The following is a 19,701-nucleotide window of genomic DNA, read 5'->3' on the forward strand; positions in this document are numbered from 1 at the left end:
GTGATAGCTCATAAGAAACTTATTCAATGGTCCACATTGCACAATTTTATGGTCCAGCGCTTCAGAGGGTAAAATCACAACCCATGAGTGAGCTAGCGCGATAAGCATAAAATCACATTACCATGTCGACTTTACACCAAATGCGTAAAAGCTGGCAATTAACTTATACAAAACATAATACACTTAAAATGGAATCGGCCAAATTCGTTGTGTTTGTAGGTCAGCAGAGCAATTTTGACATAAAATAATAATTATGACTTTAAGTCCGCCATAGAACTCCATGTTAGAAGGAGAAGAAGAAGAAGAAGAAGAAGTAGAAGAAGAACTAGAAGGCTATATATTTGTACACAAATACGGCTATACCCGCATGTTATCGGTGTACCCAAACTTACAGCCCTTTTTTTGCTGAGGACTTAAAATAAAGAAATTGTAAAAAGTCGTCCAATTGGGCAGAAAATGTGTAAAAAGTGAAAGTCCAAGTCACAAGCTTTAATTGAATGTAGGTTGCACTGTCGTAGCACTTAAAATAAAGAAATTGTAAAAAGTCCCCTCCCAGAGTCTCTTACTCTCCATAGGTTGCTGTTGTCAGTCTCTCTTACTCACAGTGAGGCTATGCAATATGATTAGGGGGAAACTGTTCCAGAGGGAGTATGTATATAAATTAAATGTAACAGCCATTTCAGAGGGAGTATGTAAATTAAACGGAACAGCCTTTTTGGAGACATTTCAGAGGGAGTATGTAAATTAAATGTGTTATTTATTATGAGCCCCAGGGGCCCAAATGTTAAAATATGGTGCAACAGATTGACAAGCCTAGCTCTATAAGTATAAGATGATTAGGGCTCATATGTGGCATATGTATGGGCCCTAAGTTGTAGATGTGCCTTTTGCCCATTTTGGCCCCATATGTACAAGGCTAGGGGCCCCAGGGGCCTAAATGTTAAAACAAAGGGCCGGCCGTTTCTCAGCAAATGAAGTAGCTACAGGGTTCAGATTTGGTACACAGATAGGTCTTTAGTATTATATTGTCATATGTATATCCCCCATATGTCACACAATATGGGCCCAGGGCCCCAAAAGCTAAAACATAGGGCCGGTCGTTACTCAGTAATGATGTGTTTGATGGAGGAGGAGATGAAACCACAGGATGGCAATATACCAGTCCATGCTTCGCATGCGGGTATAAGTATTTGACAATATTATTGTCTTACTTTTACCTGAATAGAAACCATACCACGCGAAATTAATTGGTATGGTAAGAGTCTTTCATTCCAGCAAACACAAAACGTCCTCTACATCATTCGCAAACGTTTAGAAAAGGTTACCAGAAAACGTTTAAATGTCGGGTTATATAAAGGGTATACAAAGGGTATAGGGTTATATAAAGGGTATACAAAGGGTATAAAACGTTGTCATAACATTCAAAAACAATTTTGTGATAACTTACTGCAAATATCCTAACATAATGTTAGGTTTTAAAAGGTGTTTCATGACCTTTATATGACATTTAATGTTATTCAAATATATTTACCAAAACCCGGACCAAAAATGTACCATGTTGAAGACGTTTTAAAAACGTTTTGTGATTGCTGGGTATAGTCATGTGATATCAACCAGGGTTTACATTTCACCAGATATTTTTAAGCTGTATTGTTTCATAGACTGGTTCTATTTAGGGCAAGTTCGCATAAAAGTTGGCAACCAAATCATTTTTGTTAATTCGGGTATTATGCTGAATTTCCATGGGTACCTGGTACATAAGAAGAAGCATGAATAATTTCCTTTGTATTTTCACCATGAATTCGGTGAACTAAGCATTAAGTTTATTAAAGGTAGACTTAGGACTATTAAATTTGCAGGTACAGGGTGAGTAAAAAAAAGTGCAATAGAGAAAAGAATCCATTTTTATTTAAGAACCGAGTCGAACCTTTTAGGTTTTAAAACATTTTATAATTAACATATCCATTAGTGATCTTGTGTGAAAAAATGAAGGAATTAGCATTTACCGTTTTGTTTTTATGACATATTTTATAGCGATAGCCAATTTTAATGTTTGTCCAAGAGGCATCTAAAATTTGAATGTCAGCCTAACTCTGTGTAAGGTAGAATTTGAACCCCTGCCATTTTCGTAACCTCATTGGCATTGAAATAGAATGAAGCACCCAAAGTGTTATTGCCCTTGGTCTTGTTTAAGGAGAAGAAACATTATTTGTTGTCATTTTCATTTTCCCTTTATTTTAAATATGTTTATTCTCTATCATAACCATATAAATTTGTAGGCGGGTTTTTCAAATGTCGAAATGAAATGCGCGCAAATTGAAGTGCATGGAGTGAATTTCAAAATATCCAGTAAGTTGGACATATTGGGATTAAAAAACTGGAGTTGGAGTCGAGTGAGGTATGAAGTAATGTTAGAAAGTTTGTTTGAACAGAAAAAAGAAAAAATAACCCAAAAATCAACCTTATTTAAGTTAAAGTCAGTTTCAGAACTGGTGCATTTATCGTGCATTGCATTGTGTGCTCCCATTCAAAATACATGGTACTTCGTGGACAAATAATGAAATTGGGTATCGCAGCAAAAGGACTCATAAAAATTAAACAGTAGAAGCGAGTCACTTCAATTTTTCATAGAAGGCGCCTATTAAGTGTGGCATTTATAGAAACTTTCAATAATGAGAAAGTTCAACTTGGTTCTTACACAAATATCGATTCTTTGCTCTATTGCACTTTTTTTTGACTCACCCTGTAGTTATACGATGTTAAAAATAATTATACTGAACGACTTCCTCTTCCAATTGTTTGCAGTTATCAAAGTTTCAAAATTGGGCCAAGGATTATAGACCTAAGCAAACATACAAAAATATATATTCAGACAAAATAGGTAGAAAATTAAATTAATATTTGTATTTCTGCATAGCCAGATGATGTAGCTGGCTCTCAGAGCTGTTTTGGAGGCAGTGTCTAGGATTGTTTTTTTCGGTCGATAAACCTGTTTTTTCAAAAACTATGACAAGTTCGACAGGTTTCGAAAATTTCTATTGAAAAACCAGGTTTATCAAATCGAAAAAACCAAGTTTATCGATTCGTTTGTCATAGTTTTTGATAAATTTGTTTGTTTTTTTGATCGAAAAACCACGTTTATCGACGAAAAACCAGGTTTTTCTGTTCTATTGTGCAATATACTTGCCATATACGTGCCCATCAGCCGCTTCTGCGTTTAGCAATGATGCAAGCAACGGCAGTTTTCTTTCATGTTTCCCAAACGCAGGACCTCCTCACGAGGACTCGCAAGAGGTGCATAAATTCATATTAAGTTAATATTTTCTCTTTGCTAAAATAGGCGGTGCTGAGGGTGCTCAAAGTGATGGGATGAATGACGATGACAGAATTTGGGTTATAGCGATTGGACATGCAGCGGACGGCACTGAATATATGTGAGTAATATTTTTATGGATGGTTACGAATTGATTTTATAGGCAAAAAATCAGTACAATGTTTTCGCTTAAAGGAGTATTTCGTGATCCTAGCATCCTCTATTTATGTCATTTTTCATTAGATATCCACGAAAAAAAAACCTATTCCCAAAATTTCAGTTGATTCCGATTTTGCGTTCGCGAGTTATGCATGATTATGTGTATTACACTGCTCCATAGACAATGCGTTGTAATTTCGTTCTGGTGCACCAGAACGAAATTCAAATTTCACGATATCTTTGCTAAACGAATTAATCTGCAAGAAATATTTTGTACATAAACATTATGTAGCCAGAGGTTTCCAGTGATATAAAAATCTCAACTTTTTTTGAGAAAAGTGGGGGATGAGGCTGTGGATCACGAAATGCCCTTTAACCAAAAAAGGATCGAAACTCCCTTATGCGTCATCGGTTTTTGGAACCATATTTTCACTGAATTTAGTATATCGCTGTAAAACAAGTATTGAGATATCAGCAGAAAGAGTTCATGAGAATTCAGAGATTAAGTAAAGGGTAGCAAGTATGCCCTATTGAAGTTAGAAGTTGAAGGAGTAAAATAAAGTTAAGTTCATGGTTAAGTAAACAGAGCACATCGGTGTCCTTTGTCATGATTGTGTGGGGGTGTGTGCGTGTATACGACGAACGCATTTGGCTTGCTTGAATAGGAGCTAAGTGCAACTTTCAAAATCCGACTTGTAGCCACTCAAGCGCCCATAACTCGACCAAATGATATCGTAGAGCAACAAAAGAGGTATCAAAATGCGCAGGAGAAAGCTGCGCTCTTTATACATTAAATAAATGTTTACTATATATTTAAGTTCCCGATATATCTGACCATCTATAATCGTTTCGATACTTTATTGGTTGAGTTTATATCACCATCTACTACCATCACTGTACACACAACTACTACTGCCCTGGGACCTATACCCCTATACGCTGGCGAAGTTACGTAATAAATCGGATTAACTACCATAGCAATAGGTGAAAACAATTTTTGAATATACCGCGCTGCACTGATACTTTCACGCGGTAGGCCTACCTCTGCATTGAACCATATCATGCTGATCGCTTGCACCCGTAAGATCAGTAGGCCTATCATTGAAAAGACCAGTATTGTGTTCAATCTATAGACGAATCCAAGTAGCCAAGTCATGGTCAGGATTTGGTCGGACATCTTTGGGTAGCCGCTAGCACCAACCTGATGTTTTGAGCGTCCAATTGTGCAAATAAAATCCGCCTAACACCTAGAGAAGATGCAAGGACGAGGAGGGTTAATAGAATAATAGCTAATAATATATATAATGGAGATAATTCCGCAGGTAATCCCGTCGCATCTATTCATACATATAGTCCTTTTGTTCGCAAGTACGTCAATGCATAGATACCGCGTATAGTTAATCCGATTATTAATAATGTCACTTCAACAACGAATAGACCATGCTGTGTGTTTTGTCGAAGGGAACTGTATTGTGTTATTCTTTTGTCTACCTGTGTTTTCGCGAAAGGTGTAAAACGGGTGATGGAATGCAGTTTAAAATTTCCGCCAAGGCCGAATAATTTCACATTTTGAGTGCATTGTAGCTAGCTCGAGATACTCTAGCTAAAATACAGGTTTACATTTACTACCTTACATTATCTTGCTGTATTTCAGCTAGAGCTCCAAACGACAAGCTTCCGGGTTTTTGGAGAACAATACTGTTACGTAAGATGAAGAAGAAACCCGCCTCGGAGCCCGCCCTACTCATTATTTCATTGTACTTATTGCAATTTGCCTCCACACATTACGTAATCAACACAAAGCTTTTGTGAGGATTACTGAGTGGATAAGAAATTGACAGTGGAGGATACGAAGGACACGCCGATTGTTAGTTGTCAATCATGAATTGCCGCAACGTATTAATATTTTACTGCATGGCATTCCGCAAACACCAAGACAAATTATGCCGTATTTTTCCAAAAGATCATCTCATATGAAGTAAGCTGAATGCGATCTGTACTTTTGTAACATTCCGATCGCTTTTGATCACCTATTATCGGCGAATTTGCTTGAAAACACGTGAGTTCATGTTGTGTAAACATAATTAGCATAGACACAAATGAAATTACGATGCAATACAATGCAATTTGAATGCGCAGCAGATCTATAGAAATAACGTTGCCCGGTTTTATGCAGAATTAGACCCTGTCTGATTGTAGCCGACGGCTACCCAACTAAAGGCTGCTAGTCAGGTGTAGGAATGCGTGAATTTAGATTCGTCTATAACTGCAGACATAGGCCTACACAGGTGATTAGTTCAACCTGCTAATAGTGCAGCGCGATATGTTCAAAATTGTTTTCACCTATTGCTATGGTAGTTAATCCGATTTATTACGTAACTTCGCCAGCGTATAGGGAGGGTGCAGGTAACACGCCCGGGGATGATCCCCCTACTCTTTTCGGCCTGCAGTTTTTGTACGTGCTCATCTGACACACAGATGTAAGAGCCCAATACGTAACAAAATCCCGGTACGTATCAATTTGATACGTATTGGGCTCAACCTCTTCTACCTAGAACAAAAAGTGGCAAAAAATAAATCATCCCGCCCAATACGTAACAACACTAAGATTTAATTAAAATTACTTTATTCATACTCCCTCCCTCTGTAGTGGTTTTTGTTACGTATTGGGCTCTATACATTTTTTTGTTACGTATTGGGCTCCGGTTGTTTTTCAAGCAAATTATGGATATTATGTGCATGTGTTTTTATAGAAGTACTTTATATTGACCCAGTAACTAATTTTGAGTCTTTCTAGAACAAAATATTTGACGGTGTTTTATCTTTAGACTTGGAATTTAATTGTTACGTATTGGCCTCTGGTTATTTTAAAAGGAAATTATCATGATTATTATCAGAATTACTTTATATTGACTCAGTAACTGATTGTGAATCATTTTGAGTCTTTCTAGAAAACATTTTTCGACAGTGTTTTTTCTCTAGACATAGAATTTTTTGTTACGTATTGGGCTCTAGTTATTTTTAAAGCAAATTATGGGTTTAGGTGGATGTTTTTGTCATAGAATTACTTTATATTGACCCAGTAAATCCTTTTTTCATTATAGAAAAAAAATTCGAGTGGTTCTAATTTTTTGTTACGTATGGGCTGTATACATTTTAATGCGTTTTAGAGGTTACACTGTCGGAAAAGCTCTTTTATCCGGATTTTTTCGCATATATGGACATGACTTGACCTCCGGTTAATATTTATCGAAGAAAGAAAAACATTCGAGTGGGTCTAATTTTTTGTTACGTATTGGGCTCTTTACATTTTAATGCGTTTTGGAGGTTACACTGTCGGAAAAGCTCTTATCCGGATTTTTTCGCATATATGGACATGACCTGACCACCAGTTATTATTTATCGAAGAAAGAAAAAAAAATTCGAGTGGGTCTAATTTTTTTGTTACGTATTGGGCTCTGTATATTTTTTTATGCGTTTTTGAGGTAACACTGTCGGAAAAGCTCCTTTATCCGGATTTTTTCGCATATATGGACATGACCTGACCTCCAGTTAATATTTATCGAAGAAAGAAAAAAAAATCGAGTGGGTCTAATTTTTTGTTACGTATTGGGCTCTGTATATTTTGTATGCGTTTTTGAGGTAACACTGTCGGAAAAACTCTTTTATCCGGATTTTTTCTCATATATGGACAGGACTTGACCTCCAGTTAATATTTATCGAAGAAAGAAAAAAATTCGAGTGGGTCTAATTTTTTGTTACGTATTGGGCTCTATACATTTTTTATGCGTTTTGGAGGTTACACTGTCGGAAAAGCTCTTTTATCCGGATTTTTTCGCATATATGGACATGACCTGACCTCCAGTTAAAATGTATCGAAGAAAGAAAAAAAATCGAGTGGGTCTAATTTTTTGTTACGTTATGCGTTTTGGAGGTTACACTGTCGGAAAAGTTCTTTTATTCGGATTTTTTTCATATATGGACATGACTTGACCTCCGGTTAATATTTATCGAAGAAAAAAAAATCGAGTGGTTCTAATTTTTTGTTACGTATTGGGCTCTTTACATATATTATGCGTTTTGGAGCTTACCCTGTCGGAAGAGCTCTTTTATCCGGATTTTTTCGCATATATGGACATGACTTGACCTCTGGTTAATATTTATCGAAGAAAGAAAAAAAATCGAGTGGTTCTAATTTTTTGTTACGTATTGGGTTCTATACATTTTTTGTTACGTATTGGGCTCTGGTTATTTTCAAAGCAATTATGATTACTAAGTGCGTGTTTTTGTTATAGAATTACTTTATATTGACTCAGTAACTCATTTTGAGTCTTTCTAGAAAAAATATTTGACAGTATTTTTTTCTCCATGTTTTTGCTATAGAATTACTTTATATTGACTCAGTAACTCAATTTGAGTCATTTTGAGTATTTCTAGAAAAAATATTTGACAGTGCTTTTTCTCCATATAGAATTTTTGTTACATATGGTTATTTTTAAAGCAAATTATAGTTATTAGGTGCATGTTTTTGCTGTAGAATTACTTTATATTGACTCAGTAACTCAATTTGAGTCATTTTGAGTCTTTCTAGAAAGCGCATCAATACTCTACTCTAAACACATGTCACTAACTATGCAGTTGTCCAACTGACACAACAGCAAAATGCACTGACATGCAACACCTTCCTGAAACACATTCACAGCGCAACAGATTTCTTTGGCTGGGTTCCAATTATTCGCTTGTGAATGTGATCCTGGAAGCTGTTCCGTGTCAGTGCATTTTACTGTTGTGTCAGTTGGACAACTGCTTGGTTACTGACATGTGTTTCATACTGCAGTTACTGTCCGTTTTCCTATACACAATACACAGTGCTCTCACCATTGACGCGTGACCTTTACAAATGATCTACGTTGGAAGAATGGGCACTTGCCTAGTTAACATCACTGTGTGAAAAATAACCAGCCAATATGTTAGCTATTCTCCAAACTTCTAGCAAATATATTTCTCTAACATGACCTAAAATTACAGCTAGGTTAGATGTTCAGAAATAGTCGCACTTTTGTGTAAAATATGAGTGAGGGCAAGGCATAGCTAGCCAACTCCCCGTGTTAATTGAATGGAGATTTGACCGAAAATATTGGTATCGGACCGCTCACTTCTGAAGGATGCCACAAAAAACGGTACAAGCTACATTTTAACTATTCTCTGGCAATCATCATGATGAGTTTCTGATATAGTATGCCGAAATTGGGTACTGTAGGTGATTGACAAATGGTCGCACTTTTCTGATAAATAAGTGACAGTGAACATGAAATATCAGCGCCCATAAACCCAAGTTAGTAGCTAGTTAGTGGAGGCCGTCACGGGACTGATTATTGATTATTGAAGTGCCTTATTAATAGATACGCACGATTTAGGGCAAGAAAAACAAACCGGGACACTTTTGGAGACATCATCATCATCATCATCATCATCATCATCATCATCATCATCATCATCATCATCATCGACATCATCATCATCATCACTTTCAACATTTTTTCTAAACAACATAGGGCCTACCGTTTTAATAAGATTTTTTTCTTGAAATGCATGTAACTATAATTATTGTTTAGAGCGTGATGAAATAAAACATCACGATTTTCATCACAAAACAAATATAATGCATAAGAAATCGTTTGTTTTAGAGCGTGATGATGAAATAAAACATCACGATTTTCATCCCGAAACAAAGTAATACATAAGAAATAAAATTTTCGTGAGTGATGAAATAAAACATCAAAATTGTCATCACGAAACAAAGTAATACATGAGAAATCGTTTGTTTTAAAGCGTGATGAAATAAAACATCACGATTTTCATCACAAAACAAAGTAATAGGCCTACAAAAGAAATTTTTTCAAGAGTGATTGAATAAAACATCACGATTTTCATCACGGAACAAAGTAATACATAAGACATCGTTTGTTTGATTGCAATCAACCGCGACAGTTCGTCTCACACACATAACAATGCACTGCGATCAAATAGGTTGATGACAACATTTGATTGAATGGACTGCACTGCGCCATGATTACGTGCACCGGTTCAAATCCTTTGTTTGGAGCCAATCAATAATTTCACGTACAGCCTCTATGCAAATTAGAGTTTACACACGCTGCAGCTGGGGTAATCGACCGAAGGTTGTTGCCGTTAGTGATCGAATGCATGAGCTTATTTGCTTTACTGAATCGATTTACTTGATTAATTTCCTGTTAACTGGGTTTAATGCCACAAAGGTCGAATCGCCTTTGCCATGGACCATGACTGCATCATGTAGAGTAGAGTATTGAAGTAATCCTGTGTGTAATTTTGGTTAATTTTGATAGACAGGATTTTAAGATATGACCTTGTGAAAAATTATAAGTTTCTTTTTTGGCTTAGTGTAGGTTGATGACAACATTTGATTGAATTGACTGCACTCCGCCATATCTACGGTGAAGGACACCGGTTCAAATCCTTTGTTTGGAGCCAATCGATAAAAGAATGCAGGGCCTCTATTAGTAAAAGGATCAAAGAAAACAGGGTGGAATCAATGATCAATATGCATCATTACAATGTTCAAACACCCCTTACTGTAAAATATCCCATCAAAAGTTTCAAGTCGTTAGGCAAAAAAAAAAGTTCGTCTCAAAGCTTGCGCGCGCGTTTGTAAAATCCCACGATTTGACAAAAAACAAACGCATAAAAAATGTATAGAGCCCAATACGTAACAAAAAATTAGACCCACTCGATTTTTTTCTTTCTTCGATAAATATCAACTGGAGGTCAAGTCATGTCACGTCCATATATGAGAAAAAATCCGGATAAAAGAGCTTTTCAGACAGTGTTACCTCAAAAACGCATAAAAATATACAGAGCCCAATACGTAACAAAAACTTAGACCCACTCGAATTGTTTTCTTTCTTCGATAAATATTAAATGGAGGTCAAGTAATGTCCATATATGAGAAAAAATCCGGATAAAAGAGCTTTTCCGGCAGTGTAACCTCCAAAACGCATAACGTAACAAATAATTAGACCCACTCAAAGCGTTTTCTTTCTTCGATAAATATTAACTGGAGGTCAAGTCATGTCCATATATGCGAAAAAATCCGGATAAAAGAGTTTTTCCGACAGTGTTACCTCAAAAACGCATACAAAATATACAGAGCCCAATACGTAACAAAAAATTAGACCCACTCGATTTTTTTTTCTTTCTTCGATAAATATTAACTGGAGGTCAGGTCATGTCCATATATGCGAAAAAAATCCGGATAAAGAGCTTTTCCGACAGTCTAACCTCCAAAACGCATAAAAAAATGTATAGAGCCCAATGCGTAACAAAAATTAGACCCACTCGAATTTTTTTCTTTCTTCGATAAATATTAACTGGAGGTCAAGTCATGTCCATATATGCGAAAAAAATCCGGATGAAAGAGCTTTTCCGACAGTGTAACCTCCAAAACGCATAACGTAACAAAAAATTAGACCCACTCGAATTTTTTTCTTTCTTCGATAAATATTAACTGGAGGTCAAGTCATGTCCATATATGAGAAAAAATCTGGATAAAAGAGCTTTTCCGACAGTGTAACCTCCAAAACGCATAAAAAATGTATAGAGCCCAATACGTAACAAAAAAATTAGACCCACTCGAATTTTTTTTCTTTCTTCGATAAATATTAACCGGAGGTCAAGTCATGTCCATATATGACAAAAAATCAGGATAAAAGAACTTTTCCGACAGTGTAACCTCCAAAACGCATAACGTAACAAAAAATTACACCCACTTGAATTTTTTCTTTCTTCGATAAATATTAACTGGAGGTCAAGTCCTGTCCATATATGAAAAAAAATCCGGATAAAAGAACTTTTCCGACAGTGTAACCTCAAAAAAACAAAACGCAAAAAAAAATAAAACCCACTCGAATTTTTTTCTTTCTTCGATAAATATTAACTGGAGGTCAAGTCCTGTCCATATATGCGAAAAAATCCGGATAAAAGAGCTTTTCCGACAGTGTTACCTCAAAAACGCATAAAAAATATACAGAGCCCAATACGTAACAAAAAATTAGACCCACTCGATTTTTTTTTTCTTTCTTCGATAAATATTAACTGGAGGTCAGGTCATGTCCATATATGCGAAAAAATCCGGATAAAAGAGCTTTTCCGACAGTTTTACCTCAAAAACGCATAAAAAAATATACAGAGCCCAATACGTAACAAAAAATTAGACCCACTCGAATTTTTTTCTTTCTTCGATAAATAATAACTGGTGGTCAGGTCATGTCCATATATGCGAAGAAAATCCGGATAAGAGCTTTTCCGACAGTGTAACCTCCAAAACGCATTAAAATGTAAAGAGCCCAATACGTAAAAAAAATTAGAACCACTCGAATTTTTTTCTATAATGAAAAAAGGATTTACTGGGTCAATATAAAGTAATTCTATGACAAAAACATCCACCTAAACCCATAATTTGCTTTAAAAATAACTAGAGCCCAATACGTAACAAAAAATTCTATGTCTAGAGAAAAACACTGTCGAAAAATGTTTTCTAGAAAGACTCAAAATGATTCACAATGAGTTACTGAGTCAATATAAAGTAATTCTGATAATAATCATGATAATTTCCTTTTAAAATAACCAGAGGCCAAAACGTAACAATTAAATTCCAAGTCTAAAGATAAAACACTGTCAAATATTTTGTTCTAGAAAGACTCAAAATGAGTCACTGGGTCAATATAAAGTACTTCTATAAAAACACATGCACATAATATCCATAATTTGCTTGAAAAACAACCGGAGCCCAATACGTAACAAAAAAATGTATAGAGCCCAATACGTAACAAAACCACTACAGAGGGAGGGAGTATGAATAAAGTAATTTTAATTAAATTTTAGTGTTGTTACGTATTGGGCGGGATGATTTATTTTTTGCCACTTTTTGTTCTAGGTAGAAGAGGTTGAGCCCAATACGTATCAAATTCTTGGGCTCTTACACACGGAACCGCCATTTTACGTGACTCTTCGAACCACGAGACGCCAGGCACCCACTGTATATACCTGCACAATTTCCGACCTATTGGAACTATTTAGATGGGCAGGATGGGGTTTCGAACCACGGACCCCTCGCTCAACTCTCCGTAATGGTCCGGCGCCATAGATCACTTAGGCCACCTCGCCCTCATTATGCTTTCTTTTGCTCATGTAATAATCCATTTTCACTTCTTTATTTCTAGTGATGAAATTAGCGGTCAGATTAAAGGATTTGATATTGACATGGTGAATGCAGGTGAGCATGTCGTTGAGATTAATACTGTGGGTTTAGCGGTCCACGGAAGGTTTCAATAATTAGAAGTCAAAGGCAGACAGTACCTGTATCCTTTAGCTCCGATTTACGATCTCATTTGTTGAAAATTAACGGTGATCTATAACTTTAAAGGAACGAAATCAAAAGTTGCACTTTTGTTCTACGGCGCTAGTTATAATGTGCTATAGCCTACTACTAGTATTTTTATGCGGTATTTGCCTGACACATCTTGCATATTTTAGTTGTTTTACTAAAATAATGATGTCGCCCGTGTTTTTATATATATGAGACGATACTCAAGTCTAATACATGTAGGCCCCCTAGGTCAGTGTCAGTACACATGGTACATGACACATGCAAGGCACACTCCTCCTCTTCGGCCCTCGATTACGATATTTAGGTCTGTTTTCGCCAGTGGGTTCGATGTATAGTATATTGAGTCCAGCACCATTTGGCGGCAGAATAAGTTGATGGTACAATGCGAGAAGCGTGGGAAAATTTTGCCATATTGAAGCTAAAGTGATGAAAGTTGGTGCAAAAGTTGAATAAATTCGCAAACATTTTGGCACTTTTGGGGCTAAAATGACCAAATATGAGGTTAATTTGGTGTGAAATACACATACAGGCGTCAACATGGGGGGGATGATTGTATGGGCACCCCCCTGACAAAATATTGGGGTCTTTATCCCGCCCCCTTCCCGGATCTACGCCTATGGGGGGGGGGATGGGGTAGATTGAAGCAATCCAAAATAATACAGACTATAATTTATGGTGAAAACTAGTCCGCCTGTTTATATTTATTTTCATAATTTTCATCACAGTATGCAGGATAGCAGGCAAAAACTGTCGCTTTTCTGCCGATGTTTTCAACCGGTGCTGGGATTCCCAGATTGGTGAAACACAGCGAGGAGGCGTGGGGCTTTATGCGGGATATTATGATGCATGCACTGGTGAGTATATAAGGGTACTCTATCAAAGGAACTTAAATCTGTCTGTCTTTGAAGGGTCTGATGAAGTGTTTGGCGAGACAAATGTGATTTTTTTTTTTTTGAACCAACAAATACACTTTCCGTTCTTACTGATTTCGATACTGAAATATTTTTAAAACAATGTTCTTTGATGACTTATGTTAGCATTTCTAGAGTCTTTCATCATAAGCAAACATGTGGGCTCAAAGTATTATGCGTGCTTGCTCAACCAGGGAATATTCAACTGGGGATGATGATTTGTAAACCAACAACATGCATAATACATAGTCCCTGGTAAAGCCATTCTCTTTTGTGTTACAACACGGAAATAATATCATGTAGGAAACAAAATGGAAACACTTATGTTGGAAAGTACAGCAGTGGCTGCGATCAGCAAGTGTTTCTAAAAGGCTGCTAGAATAAGAAAATTTTTAATGCTAATTTATTGCACATGCTGAGGATGCGTGATTACCTCTTTAAAATAGCCGAGTGGGAGGGTTTTCAATGAAATATTTTTGTGTAAAAACTGAAGCGTCATATGTATAAAAGAATATTTGAATATAACCTGTACATCTTATATAACGATTCGTGATACCCACTTTTATATACGCCAAAATATTTTCTGAATTTAGTACAAATTTACACTGAATTGATGGTGACAATTTTATGTAAAATTTACATAGGTCCCCAATAAAGATTACCGTACTGTTTCGTCTTTGTGGGAATCTAATCTTTTAATATCTGAAAGAAACTTTGAGGACCTATGTGGACTTTTACTATAAATTGCAAAAATTCATGTATGACGAAGGGAGTGGTCAGAAAGGACTGACCTATGTCAATTTAAGTCAAAGACATGACATACCACTTGTAGATGCGTGGATTTGCGTTACGTTTAGTGACTGACATTTCCCGGATAGTAATAGTAGGTTTCCTGGTGTAACTAAACCACTGAACTAGTCTCGGTACCAGCCGGTTTGTGCTCCTCCGTCCCTGTTCCGAGGGTTCCTGTATCTTTATCTCATATCAGTGTGATTTCAACCCTCTGGAAACAATGGGACGGAGGAGCACAAACCGGCTGGTACCGAGACTACCACTGAACTGGCTGTGCAATGTGTTTCATAGAATAAGTTCCTTATGCCCTATAAAGAATTGTGGCTATCTGAAGACTCTTTACTATTTTAAAGGATTACTCCGGCAATCACAACATTATGCCTTATGTTAGAATAATAATTATCATGCACAAATCACATGGTTTTATTTAAAACAAACTTATATTGACCACAAAAATGAATAAAAAAACACGCGATATTCAAAATTCCCGCGCCAAAATTGTCCAGTGCTTATTTGTGCTCAATTGTTGTCAGCCTTCGTTGTATTACTGGGACGTCATTGCACTCGACAATCTCGGCGCCCGGGAATTTTGAATATCGCGTGTTGAGAGACGGCTGTTTTCGTTTTTATGGTCAATATGAGTTTGTTTAAAAATAAAACTATGTGATTCGTGCTTGATAATTAATTTTCGAACATATAAGGCATAATGTTGTGATTGCCGGAGTCAGTAACAACCAATTTGATTGGGAGTACAATACCTTAATAACGCTCTTCTTCATTGAGCAGCTCGCGGGAAAGGCATCAATTTTGAGAAACATCCCCTCGTAAAAATCACCCTCACATTTTTCTCTCTACTTCAGGTTGGCTTCATACATATGTTCGGGATCGGACCTTCCAATTCACTGATCCATTTTCCACTGTCAAAGCAACTGAAGTTGGATTTTTTGTCAAACCTGGCAACCCTGGGAATTTTACTTATCGAGATATAAGAGGAAAGAAGATTGGATTCCTTGACGGATATTTAAATGATGAAGTTTGCGTTGCCCGCCAAGATAATATACAAGTAAGAAAAAGATAGTAATATGCCTATCCCTAGTGCACGTTATTTTACATTGTTTTACTGGTTCAAACCTAAGCTCATACACCTATTCCGCATTATGATATGCCATAGGCTTTGTGTTGTGATCATTTCGATCAGTGGTGCATATCAAAGAAAGCGTGAGCCAGTTGACCTAGCAACGGTTATACTCTAATGTGCACAATGCCAGCGAATTAATGGTGGCACTGCTAGAGCCCAGAGCTGGTTCTCCTGTCAAATAATTAGTATTACTTCCAGGCTTTGTTAGGGCTATTATCTTTCGATGTTTTTCGTCAGTGCGTGTACTTAAGTACTCCTCATAGTGCAGTTATGCTGCACAGCAAACATGATTCGACCTTTGCAGTACAGTACTTAAACCTGGTTAACAGGAAATTACTCAAGCAAAATCAATAGATAAGTCTAGTCCATCCTCCACATTGAATGGCGGGCTGCACCTATGCCCAAATATGTCACTTGCCAATCAATAATCACCCACTTGAAATCCCCTGACTCCGCTCCGCTGACCAAAGTTATGGACAGATTTGGGGTTGGTTTTGCTGTTATCTGTCATTTACATATCAGGGAGGTACGACCATTTGCAGATGCCCACCTACTCAGTTTTTAGCCTGCATGTAATGTATACATTTTTCTTGATTGACAGCAATATACATTTCCTTTGGAGGCCTGCGGATCGAGGATTACGTAATGGTCAATTCAGCGGTATGCATGAATTGTGTACAGCGTGGTGTGATCAAGGCATTGATTGTTGCCAGCATCGAGGACTACGGACGTCTAATTTTCAGCGCTGTACTTTGTGTACACCTTTTGGTCAAATTGTATAAGGATAGCGTATTTAGTTCAGATAAAACAGATATGAGCCTAGTAAAAATATTACTATCAAGCTTGTTGTAGGCCAAGTTGGAATCGGGGTTTGAAAAGTACCTATGGTATGTATGGCGGTTGCTTGTGAGACCTGGTAAGATGTTTTTGATTGACAAGAAGTAACAGATGTAAGGAGGTAGGTGATTTATTCCTCAAAATACATAGGCCTTGGAGGCCTATGGGGCTATGGATAGGCCTTACTGAAATGACTCATGGCCAGTACATTGGATGTGAATTGCATAGGAGTTGGTATCAACATTTAGGATGGTATCAAACATAAATGGTGGTTATACACCATGTCTATTATCAGTATAGTAATTGTCGCCATCCCTTGGTCGCCAATTTCTGGCATGAACGGTTTTATGTGGTCTCCGTCACAGCCGGATTTTCTGTCGTTATCTTTACGATGGGCTACATTTAGTCTGGGTACAAGAGTGCTTAGTGAACGCATTGTGATTGTATATTGATTGATCAGATAAATAAATAGGCATCATTATCATATCGTGTGATCGATGCGGGTACTTAATATGGTTTTGCTTTCATTTGATTTTGGGGGTTCTAACCCGGGGTTCTAATTGTACGCGACTCGCTTGACGAGGTCTCCAAATCAATATGGATAAAGTATAAAACCATAGATAATACCTGTGTACGTTTTTAATAAAATCTTGTTGTACCGTATCTTCTAATAATTGTTATATCATATTATGACATAAATGCGGTTGTGCTGACAGGCAGAGAGGTTGTTCTCGTTACCCCTTTTATCATGATCATACATAGGTTTCAATCTCGGCTGTGATAGAGTAGTAGTCATAATAGAGATTGTAGATTGGTTAATGGTATTGACATCTCGATTTCTTGCAAGCTTTTGTCATACTTTTAGTACGTTACATGATTAATTTTGCCGTTGGAAACGCATATATTTTTTTCGCGCAAGTATTGATTTTCGCATGTATTAATTTATTCAAAAATTTCTAAATTAAATTTGATCCAGAATAACACCTGGCTTACGATTGGTTAGTTTCATACCAGTTTGAAGCTCGATGGATTGCGAGATTGAGATCAAGAAGGGTCGTTATTCAGAACGCTGCACATGTCAGGGAACGCTGCTTTATCATGTCAGCTTGCATGGCTGTGTTCAGATGGCCTTTCGTTGGCCTTGGGCCTCAAAGCAGGCACTTTAATATAAGAACGTTAATTTGAAGCTTTTGTGCAGAAGTAGAATGCAAATTCATACTGATTATGCTTATGGTAATGTCGCATAAGAATGTAGGTACTTATTAAGCCTATATACTTCAGGATGTTTTTCAACATTTTCGTCATTTTTGGTTTTTGCTTAGGATAGACGATTACCAGTGTTGTTAGGCTATTTAGGAGGAATTCCATATTGGCCTTTATGAGATCTTTCCTCTCACGTGGATTCATTGAGGCATATAGGAGCTTTTCCATGGGCGTGAGCATTGTCGCCTTACCACCAACGTGGTCTTAAAAATTTCGAGTAAATAAGAAATTAATGAGCTTGGCATGAATATGGCAATATGAATATATGGATTTGTATTACCATGGGAGTATTCCTACAGGAAAATGTAGATTCGCATAATTTCTGAGGTTTGCAGAGGCTAGAGCTTTCTGATCTTGGGAGCATTCCGTGGATGAGTAAAGTACTTACTGTGGGTAAAGGCAGCTTCCCAGGGACGTATTGGAGCTTTCTCACGGAATGTATGTGAGGATGTGCATGCTTGGTAGCAGACGCATGATTATATATGGGAGATTTCCCATGAACGTACATGAGTGTATATGGGAGCATTCCAATGAAGGTGTATGGGAACATTCCATGGACGTGTATGGGAGCATTCACAAGATTGTGTATGGGAGCATTCCCTTGAATGAGTTTGGGAGCAATTTATGTTTATCATGAATGTGCGGTGTCTCGGTTTGGCATCTGATAAGCTCTATCTGGAACATCACGCAGAGTGTATGTGAGCATCTCTATAAATGTATATGTGAGCTTTTGAATATTAAGTGTATGGGAGAATTCACATGAATGTGTCTGGGAACATTCCATGAATGTCTATAGGAGCATTCCCATGAATTTGGTATACATAGAAGCATTCTCATGGGAGAGTCTATGGGAGAGCATTCCAATGAACGAGTACATTGTATGGGAGCATTCCCATGAACGTGCATGGGAGCATTTACATAATGAGTACGGGAGTTTTTCCATGAATGTGTATTGGAGCATTGGGCTGTATGTGTATGGGATCGAGTATCTCGTGGATGGGAGCATCCCATGGGTGCATATATGGGAGCATCACATGGGTTTGTATGGGAGTTTTTCCCATGGATGTGGATGGGAGTATTCTCATGGATCCTGGCTGTAGATGTGTATGGGAGCAAGGTCCCAAAGGTTGGTTATAACATAACATTATTTTATAGGAGCATTCCCATATGGATGTGTCTATAGGCCTATTTAGGAGCAGTATTATCGATGTGTATGGGATTTCCTAATGAGGTGTATAGAGCAAAGGAGGATGTATAGGCATATCTGGGTTCATACACACAGAGGATGTGTTTAATGGAATTTGATCATTCCCATAAAAGTTCCGGTTGGTTTGGTTTTTCTGTGCATAATGGATGAGGCCATTCGGAATGAGCAGAATGGATGATAGAGTATAGAAGGAAGCATTCCTTCAGATTTATACGGGAGCTTTCCATTGATAAAGGACAGTCTCATGGATATGAAAGATCTCTGTTGTAGCTTTTTCATGGACGTGGCAATGCAAGAGTATTTACATGACATGAATCGTGGACTTGGAAGAATGTGACAATAGTAAATGTAGGTTCTAATAGACCATAGACTAAATCAATTGATTTGTGCCTCAGCCGGTTAAACTAGGGCTAATATCTCGATATTTGGGTGACTGTTAATGAACTTTACTCCGTAGCGGGTAGTCTTGGGTACACCTCATCATGATCATAATAGACGAGCCCCGGAGATGAGCAAGCTAAGCATTTATAGCAATGTGTTCTATACCATCATTGTGTCGTCATGAAAGATTTTGGAAGTGCATCACTTGTAGGGGTAAACGGATGAAATGGATTATACTGTATTACCAGCGGCATGGATTGGGATATGGATACG

General features: G+C 37.3%; 1 protein-coding gene and 1 long non-coding RNA gene across 3 annotated transcripts in view; one reads left to right on the forward strand and one right to left on the reverse strand.

The window, feature by feature from the left end:
• The window catches only part of LOC140155024 (uncharacterized), a 95,796-nt gene that overhangs the window by 53,070 nt on the left and 23,025 nt on the right, over positions 1–19,701 (reverse strand). The gene's annotated exons all lie outside the window — the stretch shown is intronic.
• The window catches only part of LOC140155022 (putative ABC transporter arginine-binding protein 2), a 58,948-nt gene that overhangs the window by 30,063 nt on the left and 9,184 nt on the right, over positions 1–19,701 (forward strand). For both annotated transcript variants that reach the window (XM_072177698.1, XM_072177699.1), the window contains exons 2-5: positions 3,341–3,434; positions 12,733–12,785; positions 13,625–13,753; positions 15,463–15,665. In XM_072177698.1, the coding sequence (XP_072033799.1) occupies positions 3,341–3,434; positions 12,733–12,785; positions 13,625–13,753; positions 15,463–15,665 (479 nt within the window). The remainder of the gene's footprint in view (positions 1–3,340; positions 3,435–12,732; positions 12,786–13,624; positions 13,754–15,462; positions 15,666–19,701) is intronic.

The sequence above is a fragment of the Amphiura filiformis genome, chromosome 6 (assembly GCF_039555335.1).
Source record: "Amphiura filiformis chromosome 6, Afil_fr2py, whole genome shotgun sequence".
NCBI classification, from domain to species: domain Eukaryota; kingdom Metazoa; phylum Echinodermata; class Ophiuroidea; order Amphilepidida; family Amphiuridae; genus Amphiura; species Amphiura filiformis.